This window comes from Colossoma macropomum, unplaced genomic scaffold, assembly GCF_904425465.1.
Source record: "Colossoma macropomum unplaced genomic scaffold, Colossoma_macropomum, whole genome shotgun sequence".
NCBI lineage: Eukaryota > Metazoa > Chordata > Actinopteri > Characiformes > Serrasalmidae > Colossoma > Colossoma macropomum.
Window position 1 is genome coordinate 40,423,124 of NW_023494784.1, and position 23,414 is coordinate 40,446,537.

The following is a 23,414-nucleotide window of genomic DNA, read 5'->3' on the forward strand; positions in this document are numbered from 1 at the left end:
GACATTAAACTAAGATAATACAGTGGTTATTGTAATTTTTTTAACGGAGAAAATTCTCACATTTGTGGGTTTCTTTGGTCACTTGATATTGTATGTAGGTAGACATCTTCACTCTTAACTACTTACTGATTCAAGTGACAGCCAAACAAAACAGAGCACGTTTGCATATATCTGTTTTAAAGGTGCACTAAGAACAACAGCCTGTCGAATTCTAAGGGATGAAGTCGTCATGTAGAAGTGAATTAACACTGTTTTTGGTATTTAGAACATGAAAGTGGACCAAAGAGGATCAAGGAGAAACAAAAACATAGGATACAAAGATGAAGGATATGGGCCCAACAGGCCAAAAGAATGGTCAAAAGGATGGAATCAAGCAGTGTTTTTATTTCTTCATATTTAATTTAACCAAATCATTTTTCATTGCCGTTTTTTCACTGTGATCGTCCTTTATCCACTGTTGTTGTCCTTTTTTCACTGCCATTGTCCTTTATTCACTGTTGTTGTCCTTTTTTCATTGCTGTTGTCCTTTTTTCACTGTCGTTGTCCTTTATCAAGTCAAGTCAAGTCAAGTCAAAGTTTATTTATATAACGCTTTTTACAACAGCTGTTCTCACAAAGCAGCTTTACAGAAAAATCCGGGTCCAAGCCCCCATGAGCAGGCCGATGGCGACAGTGGCAAGGAAAAACTCCCTAAGAACAAGAGGAAGAAACCCTGAGAGGAACCAAGACTCAAAAGGGGAACCCATCCTCCTCTGGTCGACACCGGATAGCAAACAGCATTAGTATAAAATATTAAAATACAGAAACGGGGAAAAACAGGCGGTGCAATGGTTAATTAGATAGTTTGAGTTTATGCAGCAGCATTTATACACTGTCGCTGTCCTTTATCCTCTGTTGCTGTCCTTTATCCATGGTTATTGTCCTTTTTTTCACTGTGATCGTCCTTTATCCACTGTCGTTGTCCTTTTTTCACTGTCTTCGTCCTTTTTTCAGTCATTGTCTTTTATCCACTCGTTTATGGCAGCTCATCAATGCTAAAACTAGAGAGCGCAAAAACACAGGATGAAAAATATAAACCTGCAACTTTTAACAATCCGCAGGTGTAAATATTCCTCTCGTGAGTGCAAATTTGAAACTTGTGAGCACAGAAAGAAGTATTTGGGGGAGGGCTCATGGCCCGATTCTGTCTGTGAATGCTGTTGGCTGATGGCTCCAGGTTTTGTGACTGACTGCAAAGCACGAAAAGCCTTTCTCCAGAACACAAAGATGGAGGACGAAGACGAACGGTGACAGGTAAGGTAGAAAAAGGGCACTTCGGTTTATTTAATTTACAATAATATTTTAATAGTCCAGCTTAACATCTTTAACTGTTTTAGTGCTAACATTATCCATTTAGTTCAAACTTAATCTGTACGAAGTGTAACGTTAGTTTAGCTAATAGTTAACGTTAAGTGGAATTAACAACAAGTTATTGGCAACTTAGATTGTGTAAAAGGGTATTTTTTTTTCTTTCTATATCTGTAATACATGGCGCTACATTGGCTTCAGTGTATAGTTGATTTGCTTGATATGCAGTTTGACTTGAGTCAGCTAGACCAGGGCAGGTCAGAGATAAAACAGTATCTTTTTTACAAGATGATATGCGTCTGATTGTCTGTTGACACCATACCTACAAGTTATTCTGCCATAAAGGGCAGCTCCACAAATTCTACATGAATAAATGTTTGAGATGTAAATAAAGTCATTCATACTGGATTGATGTGAAATGCACTGATCGAGAGAAACTTACCAACTCATATTTCTGTACTGTGGCGGTGATAGGAACCAGGGGTCAGGATGACTACAATCCAAACACAGCCTTTTTATTTACTCATTTACTCTCCAAAACCACCAGTGAACCTACACGTATTCTGAGTTTTATATGCAGTGTTGATGATGGTAGTCATAAATCTGAAATAATATGTTTTCTTTGGGGACTGTTTTGCCCCATAACGCCCTGCTTATGTCCCTCTATTATGAATGGATTCAAACAAATGTATCAAAATAAGTTTTAGGCCAAAACTTTATCTCACAACTGTCGGAAAACAATGTCTCAGGCATCAGGCAGTGCATTCATAACCATGTCATGTAATAACTTTCAGTGAGGGAGCTTTAAGAGCCATTAAGATCTTCAGATGTCTGGTTCCTATCACCACCACTGTGAACATTTTTTTCTTTGCTTTTAATATTTTAACCATTTGACTTCGTCGTCCATCTTTGTGTTCTGGAGAAAGGCTTTTAATACTTTAGAGTCAGCCACAAAACCATGAGCCATCAGCCAATAGCATTCGAGGACAGAAGTGGGCAATGAGCCCTCCCCCAAACTGTCAAAACCACCCCCAAGCCGGTTTGAGCGCTAAAGACGTTTTGAGCGCAATGTAATGATATATGCACACACAATACTTCTTTCTGTGCTCATGAGTTTCACATTTGCGCTTGCGAGAGGGATATTTACACCCGCAAATTGCTGAAATTTGTGCAGGTTTAAATTTTTCACCTTGTGTTTTTGCGCCCTCTAGTTTTGACATTGATGTGGCGCCATAGTTGTTATCTTTTATCTCCTGTTGTCCATGTCATTGTCCTTTTTTCAGTGTCATTGTCCTTTTTTCACCACTGTTGTACTTTTTCACTGTCACTGTTCTATTTGCATTGTCACTGTCCCTCTTTTTCCTTGGTTGTTGTCCTTCTTCCACCGCCGTTGTTCTTTTTACATTACTTTTATACTTCTTAACAGCCCTTCATAACCTGAAACATACACCAAAAGACCATGCATTAGACTCCCAAGCTTAGAAATCTTGAGACCTTTAATCTTAATCGTCATTTCCAGTTTACTTATGGAATGTATGTACACCACAGGATCTCCTCAACTGTCACTAGATATTTTAGGCTTACTGCTTCTTCTACTAGCCTCCCTGGCTAACCTAATCCTAGTCCTGGATGGTGCGCTGGAACCACTTATGCTGCATGATCTGCTGCAAACTAGGCCTCCAGGATGGGATCCGCTCCAAGCACCAACGAATCAGATTACAGCATTCTGTGCACAGTGATGGGATTGGATGGGAGAGAGACGCTTAATCACTAAATTTATACATTTAGGTATACATTTAGGGGCATCTGGCCTCTACTGCAAAATCGTCTTCTAACTATTGATTATGTGATCGGTTTTCCTTTCTCTCTACTTATTTGCCAGGTCAAAGGGATGCCTTGTTTACCCAGACGTTCCCATTTAACTTACCTGTAGACAGGCCGTCCTTCACCTTGCAAATCCCTAACACGGTATCTACTTTGTTAGCGAAGGGACGGTATCGGTATCCACCAACCATCCTGAACAGCAGGACACCTAGTGACCACACTGTTGCAGGATCAGCGCGATACTTCCCCGTCGCAAAAAACTCAGGAGGGCAGTAATGAGCCGTGCCTGAGAGCATAACAAAGAGAAAGAGCACAGCTGAGCACAGTAATTCATTTACCGACTAAGTGGCTGTAGTACAAGGTTTTCCTCTCAAGATCACGTGTTAAGATGTGAAGCTCAACTCCTTCAGCTTTAAATGAAGACTCTCCACAAGGGCGAGTGTTGAAATCATACCTGTATATTTGTCATACTCCGTGATCTTGATCAGGTCACCACAGCCGAAGTCAATAAGCTTGACCTCTGAGGTGTCCGTGTTGATCAGCAAGTTTGTCTCTTTGATGTCACGATGCAGGACACCTCGCATGCGGCACTGGCTCGCTGCCTCCACTACTTGGATCATTATGGCTCGGACCGTCTCTTCATCCACACAGTTTCCATGATTATTCAGGAAACTTCTTAAGTCCACGGAAGGGTCAGGGCGCTCCAAGATCAGGATGTATCTCTTAGGCTCGTCAAACCACTCGATCAGCTGTATTATGTTCTTGCAGACCGGCGGCTGGCTCATTATCTGCATCAGAGCCACTTCCACTGGCACGGCCTTGGACTCAACAGGCTGCAAGACAGTGGACAGTTAGATGGTGAGGAGTGAAGAACATGGGAAGAAACTCACTGGGTTGGTTTGGGACCATTATGTGTTCCGTGTTAAGTAGGTGAACTTACGCTTTGCAGATACAGGTCTCTTTCCCGTTTTGAGACAAATTTGATGGCCACCTACACAAAGACAAAAGATATTAAGATTATTAGCGGTGAAAAGAGAGAAAGGGAAATGATGACCATTAGAATGAAATCTGAGGTGTGAGCAGAACCTGTAGGCCATCGGAAACGCGTCTTCCTTCGAAGACCGAACCAAAGCTTCCTTCGCCCAGTTTGTCTCCAACCACATAGCGGGATTCAAAGGTGTCTATGGAAAGCAAAATTACAAATGAGCATCAGCCCCCTTTAGATCACTGATCAGGGGTTTACCAATCAAACCTACTGATTATGAAGGATGCAGTGGAATCTACTTTGTGTGTACTCAGTTCTCTTACACAGTTGTCTGGCAATTGGACTGACCTGGCTCGGTGGCGTTGCTCTGGCTCTTAGTTGACGTCTCGGGCTGGTTCACTGCTTCTTTTCTCTTCTTCACTGCCGGAGCTTCAGTGATGGGAACCTTGCTTGGTCCCTCACCCTGGCTGCATTCCTCTTCAGACCTCTTCCTCTTTCCATGAGGAGCTTCTAAAGTACAAGATAAGTACTGAATATTTAGTGTTCTGGACCTGTCACATTACACACATCTTGACCCACAACTGGACCTGTCAACAGACCCACCAGAGTGACCAGATCAGAACTGTTCAGTTGTAGGAAAACAAAGCATCTACGATAAAACTTACTGTAGAATACTTTGTTCTGAATGTAGACTATTTTTTTTAAAAAGTGATCCTCTAAATTTCTTATGAGTTTCTTCCGTTTTCTCGGTTTAGCAGTTTTCTTTCATCTTTTTCTTTGTTTTTTAGAGCCAGTGTCTAAAAAACACTTTGCTCCTCTTCTCAACCACCAATACTTTAGGCTGTGCATTACCTCTCAAATATTATTAAAATATGATATAAAATAGTTATATCTAAAATGATCAAATCATATTTCCTCAGTGATAGCGTATCATTTTACAGTATGGGGTTGAGTGGACCAACCTGACTCGGAGGCCTTCTTCTGTCCCTGAGTCGATGTTTCGGGCCAGCTCACTGCCCCCTTCCTTTTCTTCCCTGCCGGGGCTTCAGTGTTGGGAACATTGCTTGTTCCCTCTTCGGCACTCTGGCTGTATCCCTCCTCTGCTCTCTTCCTCTTTCCTCGTGGAGTGTCTGAGTACAGGATGATAATTTGAATATTTAATATTATTTCATGGAAAATGAGCTGAATATATCTGTAGTAATGACAGTTCTGCGCTGTTACATTGCATTATATTCTATATTGTTATTAAGGAATGCAGTCATATCTAAATGTGCTCGATTTAAAAAAACACTAAAAAATAAAAATAAATAAACTCAAACAGGAATGTGTGGAACCTGTCGCTGCAGAGTTCTGCTCCATCATCTTCTGCTGTATTGAATTCCTTCCACTAAACTAGATTACAGTTTACAACAAACGTGAGCTGCTGCTTCGCTGTTTCTCATCAGAAATAAGAACACTGAGTACAGAAGGTTGTGACATCACTTATTCTTTATGACATCATAACTAAAGTGTTCTGCTTGAATGCACCTCTTCAGTGTGTGAATATACATATACAAATATATGCTTATATGCAGAATATATATATACATATATATATATATACACATATATACATACATATATATATATATATATATATATATATATATATATATATATATATATATATAATTTATGTATTTATATATATATTTTATTATTTATTTATTTATTTATTTTTTCTTTTTAATTAGGAAAGAAGTTAAAAAGTTAAGGCTATTTTTTCTTGCAATGCACTGCATGTATTCTTCCACCACGAATGGATTAAATACACACACACACACACACATACACATACATACACACACACACACACACATCATCTAAACCGCTTATCCTTCTGGGTCACGGTGGGGTGCTGGAGCCTATCCCAGCTGTCATTGGGCGGAAAGCAGGACACTCCTTGGACAGGTCGCCAGTCCATCGCAGGGCAATGGATTAAATAAATGGATTAAAATACATTTTAAACCAAAACTTTACCACAAAACTGTCACAAAACCAGGGGTGGAAAGAGTATTGAAAATCCCTGCTCAAGTACAAGTACTGTTACTGTAGTGATAATTTAGAAGTACAAGTAAAAGTATTAATAAATAGAATTACTCAAGTAAGAGTAAATAAGTAGTTCGTTGAAAAACTACTTAAGTACCGAGTGACTTAGTTGTCACAACCTGAACATATGTCTGAGCTGACTTGGCTACATCACTGGAAATAATCTGTACAGAAAAACACTAAAGCTAAAGTTCTGAGAGCTGAGACTGATCACAGTTTGCTCTGCTAGAGCACATCTACACACCTTTCTGTGCGCTGTGTAAAGAACAAGGTTTACATTATATCGCATGCGTTTCATGGTTGGATGATTATATAAGACGTCCTAGTTTATCTGTTTCCAATGCAGTATTTTAGAATCTCTGAAAGACTGAGCGGAGCTGCTTACTGTTTAATTAGGTAAACACATTCACAGCCTTCACACTGTGTATTTTCACTGATATCAGTTCAGAACATTCACAACATTAAAATCAGCAGCAACATCAGCAAATTACCCAGCTTTGATCTTACTGAAATATGTTTCACTAATCATGCTGATCACTTCATACAGAACCAGACATTATTACTGCATTAGACAGTTAAACAGCTACACAGCCTCTCACAGTTAAAGACAAACACCAATACAGAGAGAGAGAGAGGAGGAGGGAGGGAGAGAGAGAGAGAGAGAGAGAGAGAGAGAGAGAAGAGAGACAGAGGAATAGAGAAATGAAGAGAGAGACAAAGAGAGAGGGGGGAGACAGAGAGAGGAAGAGAGAGAGACGGAGATAAAGAGAGGGGAAGAGAGAGAAGGAGAGGGAGGGAGAGAGAGAGAGAGAGAGAAATGAAGAGAGAGACAAAGAGATAAAGAGAGGGGAAGAGAGAGAAGGAGAGAGAGAGAGAAAGAGAGAGAGAGAGAGAGAGAGAGGGAGAGAGGGAAAGAGGGAGGGAGGGAAAGAGAGAGGGAGGGAGGGAAAGAGGGAGGGATGGGAGGGATCAGATCAGGCCAGTCAGCTTAAAGAGCGACAGCGCGACAGTCACTGTCCAGAGTTTATGAAGATCCTGTATTTGACTGGATTTCTGGTCTCACAGCCGTAAACGACCGTTTATCTCCGAAACAGCAGCTAAACTAGGCTGTATAAACGGTAAACTGTCGGCTGTGGGCGACACCTGTTAACTAAAGCGTTTGACAAGCACTGTAATAAAACATACGCAACAGATTTCCAGTGTAATAACCAGAAACATTAGCTATAAAAGAAAGAAGAAAACCGTAAACACGGTACCTGTTTAGCTCGGATCAGCTAGCACGGCTAACGCTGCCTCAGGCTGGAGTCGAGCTGTGAGAGCGGATCTCGGCCGGTTTCGTGTTCGGCCGCTGATAATATCGCCGTTTTCTTTAGTTCATGTTAAATGAACACAGATGACCGTTTGGTCGCGGTCCGTTCCTCGTGTGTGCTGGTTCAGTTCTCATCTGTTCTTCTCCAGTAAACAGGACATCTCTGTGGTGTTTTTCCTGCCGGAGCTGCTGTTTTTTGATTGGTGAATCTTTTAAATTTAACCGCGCGTCGCTCGTGTTGGTGTTTGAACTGATACGCTCATCGTTTATTTTGACTCTGTAACGTTATGAAAATTAGAGTAGCGAAGTTAAAAGTTTTTCATTAAAAATGAACTCAAGTAAGAGTAAAAGTACTATGATTTAATTCTACTCAAAAAAAGTCCCGTTACAGGGAAAACTGTACTCAATTACAGTAACGACAGTAAATGTAATTCGTTAGTTACACCTCTGGAAATGTGTCAGTAAACTGAGGTAAATCTGCAATATGTGAGTGAAATATGTCAGTAAACAGAAGTAAATCTGCAATATGTGAGTGAAATATGTCAGTAAACTGAGGTAAATCTGCAATATGTGAGTGAAATATGTCAGTAAACTGAAGTAAATCTGCAATGTGAGTGAAATATGTCAGTAAACCGAAGTAAATCTGCAATATGTGAGTGAAATATGTCAGTAAACTGAGGTAAATCTGCAATATGTGAGTGAAAAATGTCAGTAAACTGAGGTAAATCTGCGATATCTGAGTGAAAAATGTCAGTAAACTGAGGTAAATCTGCGATATCTGAGTGAAATATGTCAGTAAGTGAGTTAAATCCACAGTGTCAGTGAAATGTAACTTAGGTCAGTTAACTGAGAAAACTTTTCATCGGTTGTCTAAATCAATAAAATTGTGATGTGGGATCCTAATATATAAATAATATGACTAATGTAATAATAAAGATATTACACTTTGTACGATTTGAACAACAGTATGGCGGCGTTTCGGTGTTTCCATGGTGACCAGCCACTCTCCGCGCTGTGACTACAGTGCCCATAATGCTCAGCGCGGAGTCTCGCGGGCTTCCTGTTGTTATGGCGGTTTGTTTGGAGAGTCGATGTGGAGCTGAAGAGGAGAAAACTTTAAATGTCCAAATCACAGCCCGACTTTAAATACACAAGTCAGAAAACAAGCTCAGGTAGGAGGATGAACACATCACTGTCGGTGTACAGCCATTACACGGTGGCAGTAACTGAAAAACTCGTTTTCTCTCGGTTCTTTCAGGGGGTGGAAACTTGTTGCTCTGCCTCTCGGTGGCGACCTTCTGTTTAGCTTTGACTCTTCAGCCACACAGCGTTGATGTTTTAGTGACTTTCTTCACCTAAAGTACACAATATTCGCGTTATATGAATGTTTTATGAGCGGTTTAATGTGATATAACTGTAAACGTGGCGTTTTTTCAAGACTTAACTATGTTAACAGTGTTAAAGGGGAATTCCACCAATTTTTCCAAAATTCTCGCTACGTGATTAAACGGTTGAGACGTAAACAGAGTCATTCAGAGTGGTTTGGTGTGAAATGCTCTGTTCTAGAGGAACTGACAGAGTCAGAATTGATCACAGTGGTGGTGATAGGAACCAGACATCCACGTCTAAAAGCTCCCTTACAGAAAGTTTTTGCATGAAATGGTTAGATATATGGTGCCACATTGTTAATGATAGATTTCTGATAAAGTTTTGACTTTAAATGTAATTAAATCATTTTATAGCAGAGGGGTTCATGCAGGGCCTTTTTTCAGATTTAAAACTATTTTACCCTAATCAGTATAACATTGATTTTAGAAGAGACGCGTAGGTTCACTGGTTGCTTTGCATAGTAAATATAATGGTTATATTTTGTGTTGTAGACATTGTGACCCCTGGTTCCTATCACCACCACTGTGAAGAAATCTGAGCGTTTAGGTTTCTCAACAATGAACCATTTCACACCAAACCGCTCTGAATGGCTCTGCTTACTTCTCAGGGACTTAATTAAGTGAATTAATTAAATTTTGATTCTTAAATCAAATTCTCCTTTTTTCTCCATAAATTAAATTCTCCTTTAACAATGTTAAGTCAGGTTATCTAACCTATCTCAGCTGTCTTGATATTAATCAGTTGTATATTAATAACTTTTCGCTTTGCAACATTAATTAGGGGGCCATTTCTGAATATTTTGGGGATTGACATCCCACTCACCCCAATATTTTGTGTGTTATTTTTGTATAACACAATAAAACAATAATTTACTATATACAGTGGACAGCAAAGCCATAAACAGTATAAATAAGTTACAGTTCCTGATTAAGTGTCATGTTTCTGCTTTCTTCATTGTTTTGGGAGCAGAGTCATCAGTGATATCTTCATGAGATGTTGGCTGCTTTCAGTACTCACAGCAAGAAATGTTGATAGAATGTGATGTGATGTTGTGATGATCGTCACTCTAATGTCAGATATTGCTGTAACCTTTCATTCTGCAGTGTACCGCAGTCATGTCATCTCCAACTGGACCGCAGCCGTCCCAGTCTCGCTTCCTGTCCCGCTGGATCCCGAGCAGCTCCCGGGCTGGCGTCTTCCTCAGCGGCTCTCCTGGAGAGGTCAGCTCACTCCAGAGCAGCTGCAGTTCTGTGGCTCAGGAGGTCTCGCTGGATGATTCGTTCTGCTCCCAGTTCGCCCCCCTGCCCGTGTCCTGCAGCAGCAGTCTGGACTCAGTCGTCCCCAAAGTGTCTGAAGCAGACCCAGAGGCTGAACCTTCCAGCAGTGAGCTTGATGGTGTCCACAACATTCTGAAAAAGGCACAAGGGCTTCCACTGATTGAGAAGCTGGAGCAGGTAAATACAGGAACACTTCCGTTCAAAAGTTTGGAATCACTTGTCATGTTAGTATTTTAACACTGAAGTTTCGAATCTCAGGTTTCACTCGTGACTAGATGTCATGCTTGGCTGAAAGCGCAGTGTGTTCGATTTGCCTCTTGGTCATAGCTTTAGGGGTGCATGATGATATCAGAGTCATATCGCATTTCCTTTTTTCTTTTTTTTTTTAATTTTTATTTATTTATTTATTTATTTTATTTAAATTGTGGTCGGACACGGTCTAGCTCGTATCTTTGTTTTTGGACATTTAACATTAACCACTTTTGCCCCGATGATGGTTTGTACACTGTGTTAGTTGTAGGAAAAGTGTGTAATCACAGAACCAACCAAACTATAGTTACGTTCACATTACAAGCCTCATTTCTCAAATCCGATTTTTTGCTCAAATCCGATCTCTCTGACACGATGGTTCACACTTGTTTAGGTAAGTGATTCAAATCTGTCATTAATGCGAACGAACCGGCGTCCTGAAATGACCCTCATGCGCACATCCTACTCAATAACATCACGTGAATGAATCGCGTGCCTCACGTGGGTCCTCAGCAAACAAACGGTCAGAACGAGCTTCACTGAGAAGATAATTAACTCTGATCAGCTCTCAGCTTCATTAATAGAGCGAGACAAAGGAGAAAAAGGTGAGATGTTTCTTTTCCACTGTTTACAGGCTTTAACTTCAGTTCGCCGCTGCTGCCATGGTAACGCTGAGTGACGGCGCACGCGCAGTGGAAAAAAAGGACATGAATTCCGATCCGAACGTTCACGTTAACGTTGCATAGCCATGAATCAGATATGTATCTGATCTAGGACCACATATGAAAGTGACTTAGGTCGGATTTCAAAAGATCAGATTTGTGTGTCCACACAGCCCTGAAAACATCAGATCTGAGTCACATTAGGGCAAAAATCAGATTTGCGCCACTTCAACCTGGTAATGTGAACGAAACCTAAGTTTCTCCTGTCAGTCATAAAACTCAACAATGTAATGTCTCCCCATGCCAGAGCACATAAAAACATCTGCTGTTTTCACAGCTTCTAAATAAGACCCTCTGATAGGCTGTAGTACTGTTCTGATCAGCTGCCCTATATTGCATCTCATTCAAAAGCAGTCCAGGCTGAAACACTCCTTATAACTTCACCTCAACTGGAGAGAGTAGGTTGAATAAGTGGATGTTTTTGTAAAATAATTGAGGTGTAACGGTGCACTGAACCCACAATACCATTCCTATTGTGTGAAATTTTGAACAAAATTTATATTAAAAAAATAATCCACATTGTTACACAGCTTGCTAATGAGCATGCTGTTTGCTTGTAAACACTGGCGCCTAATAGAGGTGTTAGAAAATATCGATACAATTTAGTATTGCAATATAATATTTTGTGATACTATAATGATTCTCAAATATACTATATCGATTTTTAATTTCTAATAGTTTACATGCAAAGATTTGGGGCAGACAGTGTTTAATTTTGCCTTGTGTTTAATCCCCAGACTGTAGATTGCAGTGTTGTAATCTTGTGTATCTTCAGCCACTTTTCTTACTCAGATTTTATGCATATCTCGGTGAGTTTTGTTATAGTATGACTGTTTTCCTAAAATTACGTTAAAATAGCAATACTGCCTTACTGACAGTATGGCAACATATCGCAATATTTTGGATCGTAACCCGTTTATCATGATATGTATCATATTGCCAGGTTCATGCCAATAGACAGTCCTAGTGCTTAAGCAATGACATGGCATTTTTTTCAGCTTCCTTTAATAAAGCTGCATAAAACTATTATTTTAGAATTATTTGGTTTTGCAATACTGAAAACATTGATGCCCCAAACGTTTGAATGGCATTGTAGCTGCTTCCTAACTTTGTGTTGATGGATGCTCCTGTTTGTTTGGAAGCCATACTGGCCTTCTGTGGATAGGATTGGAGACCCTACCATTAAATTATACTGAGCCTTTCACAGAAAGCACAGGACGTCCTGAGTGATCTATTTCCGCTTGTAATGTTTGTGTGATTCAATGTACCAAAAACAGTCACAGGTTATTTTAACATGACTATTTTTTGGCCTTGACCTTCTTTAAACAGGCTTTTTTGCTACTGTGCCTTTAAGACTGATATATGAGGTCTGTTCTGATCGGCTGCCCTCAATCAAAAAGCCGTCCAAATTAAAACGATCTTTTTAATTTCAGCATGAATGATCGACGCTATGCTACAGCAGACTGAATAGGCAGATAAACGTAAATGCAATTTGTTTGTGTGACATCAAAAAACTGAATTCAAAACAGCTTGATTTCCATATATGAACTGTTTGGACATTGTTTTGTGAACTTAACAGCGTTTACATGCTACATCAGGCTTTATTATTCAAAAAAATAAAAAGGTAGGAACGTCCAGTTTCTCCATGGTGTGAGTGCTTTAACTCTTGCATGCAAGTTTTATGGGCAATCGGTGTGTAGCATTGAAATATGCAAAATGTATTTTTCTAGCTGAAGCAGCTGCAGCAGCGCATGCAGGAGCAGCTGAAGGCGCATCAGCAGGAGCAGTTGCAAAAATTGCAGACTGAACAGCAAAAGCTCCTGGGGATGGTACAGACTGGCACAGGTAACGTCACCTTTTTTGGCAGATTCTACCATAGTTTTGTTCAGATTTCAAAATGATTTCAAAAATAATATTTTATTCAAAAAAACTGATGAAAGCCAACCTTTAGTACTTTTTTTTTATTTTATGTGCAAACTCTGCTTTTTTTTCCCATTTTCAGCAGAATACAGCCAAGAAAAACAGCCATACAACAAAACCACAAACGTGTTGCAGCCACTCCAAACAGCATCTACGCTCTCAAACCCTCAGTGCAGTGTTCCATGGGCCCAGATCACACACCAGCAAGAAGCGGCAAGGGCACTTGGTAAATTACTCAGCATTTCGTTGTTTTATCACAGTGAACAATCTGTAGAAATGGCAAAAATGTACATCACAATATGCAGCGTTCTCAGAGTATGATATGTATTGCAATCTAATTTTTTCCCCCAAACTAAATCATTTAATTTTTATGAGATTTAGAAACAAACTTTTGTATACAATTATTGTTTTTAATACAGAGTTAGCAAAGCTAGACTCTTTACGAAGGAACAAGAGGCAAAATCAAACAACTGGTAAACATAATAAGATAAGTGCGTAATGGGCTGACCATCCAATTTGCCACTTGTTCCTATGCAGTATATATGTTACTGTACACTGGCTGTTGTTATCGTACTGGATCACTCCAGCTCATCCCATAGTTATTGGATGGAGCTCCATCATTCCAAAGAAAGGAATTTCACTACTCCACAGCCCAATGCTGGCAGCTTTATACCCCTTAGCCAAAATGTGGCATTGGGCATGGTGACCTTCGGCTCATAAGCAGCTAATCCAGAGCATCCCATTCCAAGCAATGGGTGCACCTTAAAGTACAGAATTCACTAGTTAAAACTGGTGTCTGGATAGTTTTGAACTTACAGCGTACAAGCCGTTGTTCAGTGTCCTAGAAATTAACTCAAATTACAATACTATGTAATTTCTTTATTCTTGTCATTCAAATTATTGTAATTCTTCAAGAAAAATGGTAATTAAAATTCAAGAAATGTGGCCTGGTAGTGTCAAGCATGTGGGATCATCAACCAAGTGTGGAGCAGTCAAGATCTGGACACGACGATGATGAAGATGCGAGTCATGAAGAATCACTGCAGTCCATTACTGAGGACCAAAGTATGCCTGGACAAGACAGCATAACTGAACAGCAAGACAGGTATGTCTCGTCTGTGTTGGACAAATACGAACGAGCACTGCTACAGTGTAATTGTGTAATTGTGTGTTTTGTATAACATGACATTTTTGATTGAAGGCCTATCAGATCAGCTAACAGTGGGAAGACATTTGAAGAGATGCTTGAAGAGCAGCTGAAACTGGAGAACGACAGGCAGAACAAGGTGAGATCACATATGCATCCTGTCATAATCATGGCTGTTTGTCAGATATGTTTAAAATTTGTATGCTGGGCATAATAATGGCATTTTTCTATCTCTGTTTTCATTGTTATGCTATTTTAAGGATGGCCTGATTACTGAAATATTAGTATAATAATATACTGATCTCTAATAAGGTATTTGTAGTTCAGATTGAAATTAATGTGTCTAAAAAAAGGTCAAAATTCACATAGGTCTAAAACACAAAGGTAAAGCGCTAAATCAACAAAACGGTCAGGTACAAATAACCTCTTAACCTCTAGCTGCAGGCAGTCAGGTTCATTTTCCTTTTCCGTTTCATTTGGTGGGGTTGTAGCTGTATTGGCATGGTCACGGGTACGGTCTTTCCTAGTTGTCCACTGCAAGTCACTTGCAACTTTGATAAAAATCTACGTTTTCTGTGGAATAAACAAACGTTTTAACTGTAAATCACTCAATATGTCAACTTGAGAATGAAGTAACTGTTCAGAAATGATTAACAATCTGAACTGCAACGAGAGTCATAATTTGTACTGAGAAACATTTATGTTATGAAACAGTGAGCAAGAAGATTTAAATAAGGATTTAAAGTTTGAACCAGCATTAAATCCACATGTGAACTTCCATGGACACATGACCAGAGAATGTGAGTGATCACTCTCTCCAGTTCCCCTCCAAGCTTTCTGTTCCCGCTCTTCGCTCACACATTAGAGAAAACTCCCTTTTGTGACTACTCCATATGATTTATTCTCAAAATATTTAATTTTTAATAAGGCGCTACACGCTTAATTTCGTTAATTCTGTAATTTATGGCCGTTATTAAATAAGCAACTAGTTAAACATTTTACACTGGCTTTTTTCAGAAGGTGAAAGCTTGAAGCGACTGCCCAAACACAGGCTAGAAAACTGCTGAGGGTAAACAAATGCAAGCTGTAGCAGTTACTGCCATGTCATTCATGCCGATCAGAGGTCTTTTTGTGGCTTGAGCCATGACTTATATCCTCACGTTATCCTTTCAGAGCGTTCCTGCTGAGACGGTGAAGGTAAAGAGGCCATTTTTGAGGCGAGGGGAAGGCTTGTCCAGATTCACAAGAGGAAAAGCTGCTGGACCTTCCAGAGAGAGAACAGCTCATTCAAGCACCAAGCCCACTTTATGTCTGGACCCTCCCACCTCTCAGGGCCAAGCCACTAGATCCCACCAGCAAAGCTCAGAGCCAAAGAGGCCTTCTCCTAAATCAACAGCCTCAACGAATGTTGTGATCCAGCGGAAAACAGCTGTTCTGAACAAAGAGAACTTGCCTCAGAACAAGGTTGTAGTACCAACCAAAGCAACCAAGACTGCTAAAGCTCCTGCTCTTGGAGCCCACCAGGGTCAGAATGTGAGTGCTGGAGCTCTCCAACATCTCAGCAAGAGCTATAGGAGGCCTGACCCTCAGCAGAAGATCATCTCTGATGCCATGGATGATGTCAGTAAGGGAAAATCATTAAGGCATGTTGAGAACATGGTGGATCCTAGTGCGCGTGTTGCGGAAAATTCGTTTGAGGTGTGGCTTACAGAGCGTGGTGAGCGTTGGGATAAAGAACATCAGCGTGAATGTGTGGAGCTTGGTGAGTTTGAGCTGCTGGAGAGAGCAGCAGATGAACTGTCGTTCTCCAGCAACTCTTCCTTCATTTGCACTCTTCTTCGGAGAGATCGTAGACGTCTGTCCTCCACACCGGTCAAATCACCTCAACAACCCACGTTGCCTGGCCGTCGTCAAGACAACTCTACCAGCCCAGTGCAGCAAAGTGGCAGCAACGTTCAGCAGAGTCTTCCAGACCTTCCTGTAGACAGGGTGGCAGTGAGCATGAAGCAGGATGTAGTGATCAACGAGAGCTCTGAGGATGAGGATAAAATAGATGAGGAAGGTTCAGATGTTTCTCTTTGTAGCAGCTCAGAGTTTCACCAAACTGCTTTTGGACCAAGCCAACCTTTCAGCCACTGCTTCCAAGTTTCTCAAGCTCTTCCCTACAATAAACACTCCTACCAAGATAGAGACAGAGCTGCCAGTCAAGAAGACGAAGAGGAGAACAGCGGAGATTCTACTCTGGTTGACGTCAAAGGTCACGTAGACTTTGACGATGATGACACCTGGAACGAGCCTGAGGATTTGCCCTGCGTTTCCACCAAGACTGACGATCAAGCAGGTAGGGCACTGAAGAGGAAAGTTGCAGTCTCGAAGGGAGCGGAGCCTGACCCTTCCTCTGCTAGTTCTTTGGACCATGAGCCAGAGCCCCCGCCCACATGCCAGTTGGTAGCCAAGCTGTTCCCAGCCCTCAAGCCGAAACCCAGCCCTCCACCTCCACCAGTAGCGCAGGATAAGCACAACGAACAAGCCACAGGTGATGGGAACAATATTTCAAGTAGTGCTTTGGCCAAAAATGAAACTTGCGCAGTTTTGTTGTAGTTGATGTAGTTGATCTGACACAACATTTGCCTCTTCGGTTTTGAGTCAGTACAAACTTATAATCCACCAGTTAGCAGGTCACCGTACAGTTATCTCAAACTGTGTATTTGTTAAAAGTGAATTAATTCCACCGGCACTTCAACATTTCTGCACAATTAAATGGTTGAGATGTAAAAGTCATTCAGTCATTGGTGTGAAATACTTCATTCTAGAGAAACGTATGGAGTCAGATTTGTTCACACTGGTAGTCATAGGAACGTAATGTCCAAAGTATTTATTGCCTCTATCAGCGGCCTCACCGAAAGTGTACATGAAATGGTTACGGACGAATGACACGTTATTTTGCAGTAGTTTGGCGATTTTTATTCTGGAGGTTTTGGCCTAAAACTTGTTTTTTAACATCCATTTATGGCGACAGGCAAAAATACTCAAAGGAAATGAACTTTTTTCCTTCTTCTTCCTTTTGTTTGAGGTTTACCCCTGCTTTACTATTGTCAGTATTACTTGTGTGGGTTCACAGGTGATTTTGGATAGTAAATAAAATGCCTATATTTGTGTTGTAGTCATGACGCCCCCTGGTTCCTGTCACCACCACAGTAAAGTCATCTGCTCTACAATGAACTATCACATCAAACCACTATGAATGACTGAAATATGCTGAAATTGTAACAAATCGGTGGATCACTGCTATCTATAAATGTCTCCAAATATCTTTAAATATGGACAAAAGCATGTCACATACCTAAAATCATTAGTAGCAGCTATCCTGAGGCCTGAATATATTTGTTGTGTTTGTTTTGCTGGTCTCCCTAACATGCTTTAGCTGATCAATTACATTTTAGGAGAGAATTCAGTATAGCTGTATATCAAAAATGGTCATTATAAAGTAGCATGATCACTGTCAGTCGTATGATCAGTCAAATGAGTTATGTTGTATCATCTTAAAAATGTGATTTCTTGCTTTCTTTTGTGTAATTGTGGTGTAATCCAGCCCAGTCAAGGTTACTCCGTGAGCGTTTGGTGGAGCTGGAGACTGAAATTGAACGTTTCAAGACAGAAAATGCAGTGTTGAGTCGGCTCAGACAGGAAAATGAGGGCATCAGAGAAAACCTGCGGTATGTAAATCATAAAAACTCTTATGCAGTAACTCTGTTGGTCAGTTTTACAGCCATAAATGGAACAATTTAGTAAAAATGTTCACATACAGGGTGATTCAGAAAGATTCATCTGATTTCAAAATGATTAATTTCACTTGTAAATCGTTACAGATCAGTGCAGTAAACTGTAAATGGTTTAAATGAGCATAAAGTTTATTATGTAATTGTACAAGTGCTCAATATGAACCTCCTCCAGCTGTACAGACAACATCAACACCATAGTCAAATTCATCCCATACTGGATTGAGCATGTCGGGTGTCGCTGCACTCACGGCTCTTTCAGTGCGATTTCGGAGATCATCCAGTGTTGTGGAACCAACGCCGAACGCTCTGAGCTGCACATTTATGACGGATTCACTCTTATTGAAGTGGAGAACGCAGAACACTTTCTGCTCAGGGGTCTCATCTCCTCGCAGGCTGAAGGGAGCCATCATCCACTGACAGTCAGGAACTCTATGACCCCCTTTTTCAATTGGATTGTGATTGGTTCATAGGCGCCTCACGGTTGTGAATCACACAGTATTTACCTTTGCCTCAAGTATAGATGACCAGACAATACATATTTAATGTCTAAATTTTCCTTTTTTAGTTTTGCTCTGAAGTTATGAGGCTAATTTAATAAAAAGTGGCTTTTAACAAATAATGGAAGCGTATAGCCCTCCAGTTAACATTTTGGAAGATGCCCACCTAAGACATCACACATTCGCCTCAAACTGCACCAACTTTTTAAGTAATCTCAAATAGATTTGCTTGTGTGGATACTGACACTGTAAGACTAAGTATGAAAAAAATTTAGCCTTTAATATGTTGCAGTGTTTTTTTATTAACTATGCAATATACTTTTGTCCATTTGTATAGATTACAGTACTTCATTCAGTGTCCGAAACCAAACAGCAGAGTTTATATGACTACATGCAGTTTGAGAGAAGTGTGTGATGATTTAGTTTTCACGAAGCTAATTTGTGGGGTATGAGCTTCGGTAGCCTTTTAGCTCCACTAAAGAAACAAAGTTTGGAAACTTTTGGCTGATGGACTGTCTGGGTTAAGAGGACAACTGTGTAAATTTGGCTTTTCACTCAATGTTTGTTTAAAATGAGGACTTCACGTTTTCCCTGTAGTAAAGAAAGAGCTGAGTTCCAGCAGAAGATGGCAGATGAACTCGCTAAGTGGGAGGAGTTTAAGCGCGAGGAAAACAGGAAGCTGCAGCGCGACAAGAAGCTGTTCGAGAAGCATGCGGCAGCTGTCAGGGCAAGACCTGACAAACAAGAACGAGATGAGATCCAGGTATCCGTCTTTGGTTTCATCCCAATACCTTCTAGGTCTGGGGTGGGGAACTGCAGTCCTGGAGGGTCAGATTCTTGCACAGTTTGGTGATCTTCTTACTTAAGCACACCCCACCACTGTTTTAGGTCTTTAAGAGATATTTAAGACAGTTCTTCGCACCAACCTACGTGTTCGATTGGAGTTTAGTTCCCCGCGTGTTCACCCCAACACCACGTGTAATATAAATGTGTGGGGGGTGAACAGAGTGAAGACACTGAAAATGTGTTATTTTATATGTTCTTCACAGAAAATGGAATCTGGGGTTGAAATAATAATAAATAGCATCATTTTTTCTTTTGGTAAACATTGAAAATGGGTCCCACAGACCTGAACACCACACAAAGGTTAAAGAAGCTAAATTCATTCAATAGAGGGGCAGGCTGGACACTTTTGGACCCACAGTGGACCTAATAAACTGTCAACTCTGTGTATAGATGGTCTAAACCTTGAGTTTTTCTGTGACAGTCTCTAAAGCTGCAACTGAACACTTTGCAAGAGGATTTAAGGAAACGTGAGGCTCGCTGGACCAGCACCCACCACCGCCTCCGGCAGCAGATAGACACCCTCAGCGCCGAGAACACGACTCTCCGAGACCAGGTCCGCATGATGGAGAAGCTTCGCCTGACTTCTTGGAAAAACGCTGAGGGTGTGCATGAAAGAGAGAAAGAGAGGGGGAGGCCTGCCGTGTCTAGTAGCAGCACCACAGCACAGACAAGGACACGATCTAAGGTAGAGAAAACAGTCATCCAAACCTGCCAGTTCTCCTTTTTCAAAAATATAGGTGTCATTTATTTATTTATTTATTAATTAATATCCTGGTGGCTTCTAGAGTCCTTCCTGCAGCATCAAGAGTAGCAGCACCAATAATAGAATGGAAAGCCCAGAACTTCAGAATCCTCCCAAAGCTGCAGTCTCGTCCTCAAGTGCACGTTCTGCCGGTTTGTACTTCATATGTACACTGGTGTGAATTTTTTTCTTTTGAACGTGTTTATTTCAGTGATCTAATTTAACTTGCAACACTGAAACTTCTTTTCCTTTAGCTTGTAACTCAAAGCTTCAGACTATGCAGAGTCACAAAGAACCCTGCCCGGTTGCTGATCTGTTCCCCATCTCAGATGGACAAATTGTGCCTGAGGGGAGGAGCCATGACTCAAACGCCGAATCATCTTCAGTGAGTAAAAACATTCAAAAGAACATTAAAAGATTAAGCAGACTTAAATATTGTTTGAAAGACCCATATCTTGCATTTTTGTCCAGTTTTCAACATTTTTACCCCTTAAAACGGGCTTTCTGGTGTAGTGTCTCTTTATAGCAGAGGTCACTAATAGGCGGGCCGTGGTCCGAGTCCGGACCCAGACGCTGTCTGGACCCAACACTGATAAACTATGGAGAATTTATTTAATTTCAGCAGGGTGGTCCTGTTTTAATTGGCATAACTTTTCTAGCCTTTACGGTAGCTTTAGTGGCCCGGGAGACTCACAGACCAATCGCATGTGTTGTAAATATCACAGGTGACGTTACTCAGCCAATCAGATCTGTGCATTACGATGAGCACTGAGACTCGACACAGGTGAGGGACGAGGCAAGAAACAGCAGGAGAAAGTGAGTCAGAGGGAAGTTATTTCACAACGTGCTCTAAAAAGAGAAAACTTACAGTAAATTTCGTTTAAATATTACTGGATTGTACTTCAGTTGTTGCCTGTATAAGATGTTGATATAACTACTAGGCTGCTTCAGTATATGGCACTGAATCATGATGCAACTTAGACATTATGATGTTCCGGACTTTTGCTTGAAGATATTTTCTCTAACTGGACCTTATTGAGTTTTAATTAAAACCCCTGCTTTATGGCATCACTGGGAAAGGGCTTAACATCAAAGATGGGCTGGTTTTGTTCAATGTAAAATTTGTAGCTGTTTTACAAATGTTATTTTATTGTTAAGGCTTTACTGCATATTTGGTCAGGGGTGAACAGCACCAGTTTAACTCCGTTTAAAATTAATTTAGTTCTTCATAATATGGACTTTTTGTAAATTTTTGAACGGAATTCAACCTCACTGAATTCATTTTCATATTGATTTCTTGATGTGTTTTTTTCTCAGGAAGTGGACAGTCCTGGAGCAGAACAATCACAGATGGAACAGGAAGAGATCACACACATGGATGGCAAGGTGCAGAAAAAGCCCTTTGTATTAATGCATTTCTAGTCTTTTATGTAGCGCAATCACAAAAATGTTCATCCCTGTCCCAGATTGAGAAGGTGCTTCCTGATGGAGGACGACTCATCGTTTTCCCAAACGGCACGAGAAAAGAGTTGTCTGCAGACGGGCTGTCGATCAAAGTCACTTTTTTCAACGGAGACATCAAACACATCATGCCAGATCAAAGAGTGGTGAGAGAGGGCCTAATTGCAACCTTGTTAATTAAAGTAGTGATAAAGTTTGCACACTATACATCACTGTTGGCTTAGAAACTGGCCTACATTACTGAGGTACTGTGTCTAATACTTATCAAGGTTTGTCCTCCGTTTTGTAGATTTATTACTATGCAGGAGCTCAGACCACACATACTACCTACCCTGATGGCATGGAAGTGCTCCAGTTCCCAAACAACCAAATAGGTACGTTCCCAGTCCTTTCAGAAACTGCTGCTCCATAAAAAAGTAATTTTATTTTTCTTAAGTTTTGCTGGTTCTGCATCACAGAAAAACACTTTCCTGACGGACGTAAGGAAATCACCTTCCCTGATCAAACAGTTAAAAACCTCTACCCTGATGGGAGGGAGGAGAGCGTAATGGCCGACGGCACAATAATACAGCAGAACCCGTAAGTACAAATTGATGAATTTGTGTTAAATAAGCTGTGGGTCGGTTTCAAGACTGACACAATGTCTGATGTCATTTGAAAGAGGTTGGTAATATCACAACCAGCTGTCAGAATGTAAAATTCACTGCAGAGCAGTAGTTGGACTACAAAACTATGATGCTGATTCATACCGGATTTAGGGGGCACTCGTGGGCTGGAGGTTAGGGAACCAGCCTTGTGACAAGAAGGTTGCTAGTTTGATCCCCTGAGCTGACAGGACATGACTGAAGTGCCCTTGAGCAAGGCACCTAACCACCAAACTGCTCCCTGGGTGCTGTGGATAGGGCTGCTCACTGCCCCCTAGTGTGTGTACGTTCACTAGTGTGTATGTGGGTGTTTCACTGCACAGATGGGTTACATGCTGACGTGAATTTCCCCGTTGTGGGATTAATAAAGGTTAACTTATTAAAATTATTACTATTTGGACTGCTAAAAAAAAAACAAAAAAAAAACACTGCAGATACATGCTAGAGTAAAGTTTCCAATCTTATCGATAATCACTGAATTTACAGAACCTCCACAGCTGAAACTAATCCACCTCTAACGGGGCTATAGATGTGAAGCATGATATTCACTCAGCACTAATATCATAGACATCTGGCTCGTGGAGTGAGAGTAACACGTTACATGATCTTTCTTGGTCTTTCTCAGGGATGGCAGTAAGGAGATCCAGTTTAACACAGGTCAACGTGAGCTTCACACCGCGGACTTCAAACGGCGAGAATATCCTGACGGCACGGTTAAAACAGTTTACTCTGATGGACGTCAGGAAACGCGCTACCCCAGCGGTCGCGTGAGGCTCAAAGACCCTCAAGGACGGGTAGTCATGGACACCAAGACGTGATCTAATGTGGACCTTTTTAGTCAAATGCTGGATTTGTAGAGAAAGTGGAGAGGAAAAAAAGAGTTCTCTTTGAGTGCTGTGAATGTGTATGTCCATTTTGTGTGGTTTAAACATAATTGTTAAGTATTTATTTGGAATGTACAGTTTTGTAAAATAAATATTTTTATGATTCGGTGTGAACATTAACACGAGTCAGCATATTAAGAGCAGGAATTTACTTATACTGTCACACAGACAAGCTGAATAAACTCTGGACATTAACATAGGTACAGCAATAACACAAACGGTATAGGCCATACGAGTCCGAAGCCTTAAATAAGAAAAACTCTAACTAAAACATCATACTTAAATAAGAAAACTTAAAACA

At 40.7% G+C, this 23,414-nt stretch overlaps 2 protein-coding genes across 4 annotated transcripts; one reads left to right on the forward strand and one right to left on the reverse strand.

The window, feature by feature from the left end:
- Nucleotides 1–2,966: 2,966 nt before the first annotated feature.
- On the reverse strand, nucleotides 2,967–5,518 carry LOC118810902 (serine/threonine-protein kinase pim-1-like). Its single transcript, XM_036575053.1, has 8 exons — nucleotides 5,491–5,518; nucleotides 5,119–5,286; nucleotides 4,505–4,666; nucleotides 4,258–4,352; nucleotides 4,112–4,162; nucleotides 3,626–4,004; nucleotides 3,275–3,457; nucleotides 2,967–3,073 (listed from the first exon to the last, which is right to left on the reverse strand). The coding sequence occupies exons 1-8, from the start codon at nucleotides 5,516–5,518 to the stop codon at nucleotides 2,967–2,969; spliced, it is 1,173 nt and encodes a 390-aa protein (XP_036430946.1).
- Nucleotides 5,519–8,615: 3,097 nt separating this feature from the next.
- cenpj (centromere protein J) lies at nucleotides 8,616–23,270 on the forward strand. 3 transcript variants are annotated; one of them, XM_036571497.1, is made up of 17 exons: nucleotides 8,616–8,725; nucleotides 10,046–10,396; nucleotides 12,921–13,035; nucleotides 13,193–13,336; nucleotides 14,065–14,215; nucleotides 14,312–14,396; nucleotides 15,431–16,793; nucleotides 17,850–17,973; nucleotides 19,134–19,299; nucleotides 19,804–20,067; nucleotides 20,168–20,276; nucleotides 20,379–20,509; nucleotides 21,442–21,510; nucleotides 21,591–21,731; nucleotides 21,875–21,959; nucleotides 22,044–22,164; nucleotides 22,855–23,270. In XM_036571497.1, the coding sequence occupies exons 2-17, from the start codon at nucleotides 10,058–10,060 to the stop codon at nucleotides 23,045–23,047; spliced, it is 3,600 nt and encodes a 1,199-aa protein (XP_036427390.1). In that variant the 5' UTR covers nucleotides 8,616–8,725; nucleotides 10,046–10,057; the 3' UTR covers nucleotides 23,048–23,270. The 3 variants fall into 3 exon arrangements, with proteins under 3 accessions (XP_036427390.1, XP_036427397.1, XP_036427407.1); XM_036571504.1 differs by having other exon boundaries at nucleotides 13,196–13,336; XM_036571514.1 differs by lacking the exons at nucleotides 21,591–21,731; nucleotides 21,875–21,959; nucleotides 22,044–22,164; nucleotides 22,855–23,270 and adding an exon at nucleotides 20,850–20,940 and having other exon boundaries at nucleotides 21,442–21,470.
- Nucleotides 23,271–23,414: the final 144 nt, after the last annotated feature.

Bases quoted from the DNA above. Each gene is read 5' to 3' on its own strand.
- LOC118810902 (XM_036575053.1), bottom strand. From the start codon at position 5,518: ATGATGGAGCAGAACTCTGCAGCGACAG. The intron at 4,163-4,257 runs GTTCTGCTCACA...GTCTTTGTGTAG, and splicing joins GCGTTTCCGATGGCCTACAG to GTGGCCATCAAATTTGTCTC. The intron at 3,074-3,274 runs GTAAGTTAAATG...CACTGTGCACAG, and splicing joins GAAGGACGGCCTGTCTACAG to AATGCTGTAATCTGATTCGT.
- cenpj (XM_036571497.1), top strand. From the start codon at position 10,058: ATGTCATCTCCAACTGGACCGCAGCCGTCCCAGTCTCGCTTCCTGTCC. The intron at 14,397-15,430 runs GTGAGATCACAT...TTATCCTTTCAG, and splicing joins AGAACGACAGGCAGAACAAG to AGCGTTCCTGCTGAGACGGT. The intron at 16,794-17,849 runs GTGATGGGAACA...GGTGTAATCCAG, and splicing joins GCACAACGAACAAGCCACAG to CCCAGTCAAGGTTACTCCGT.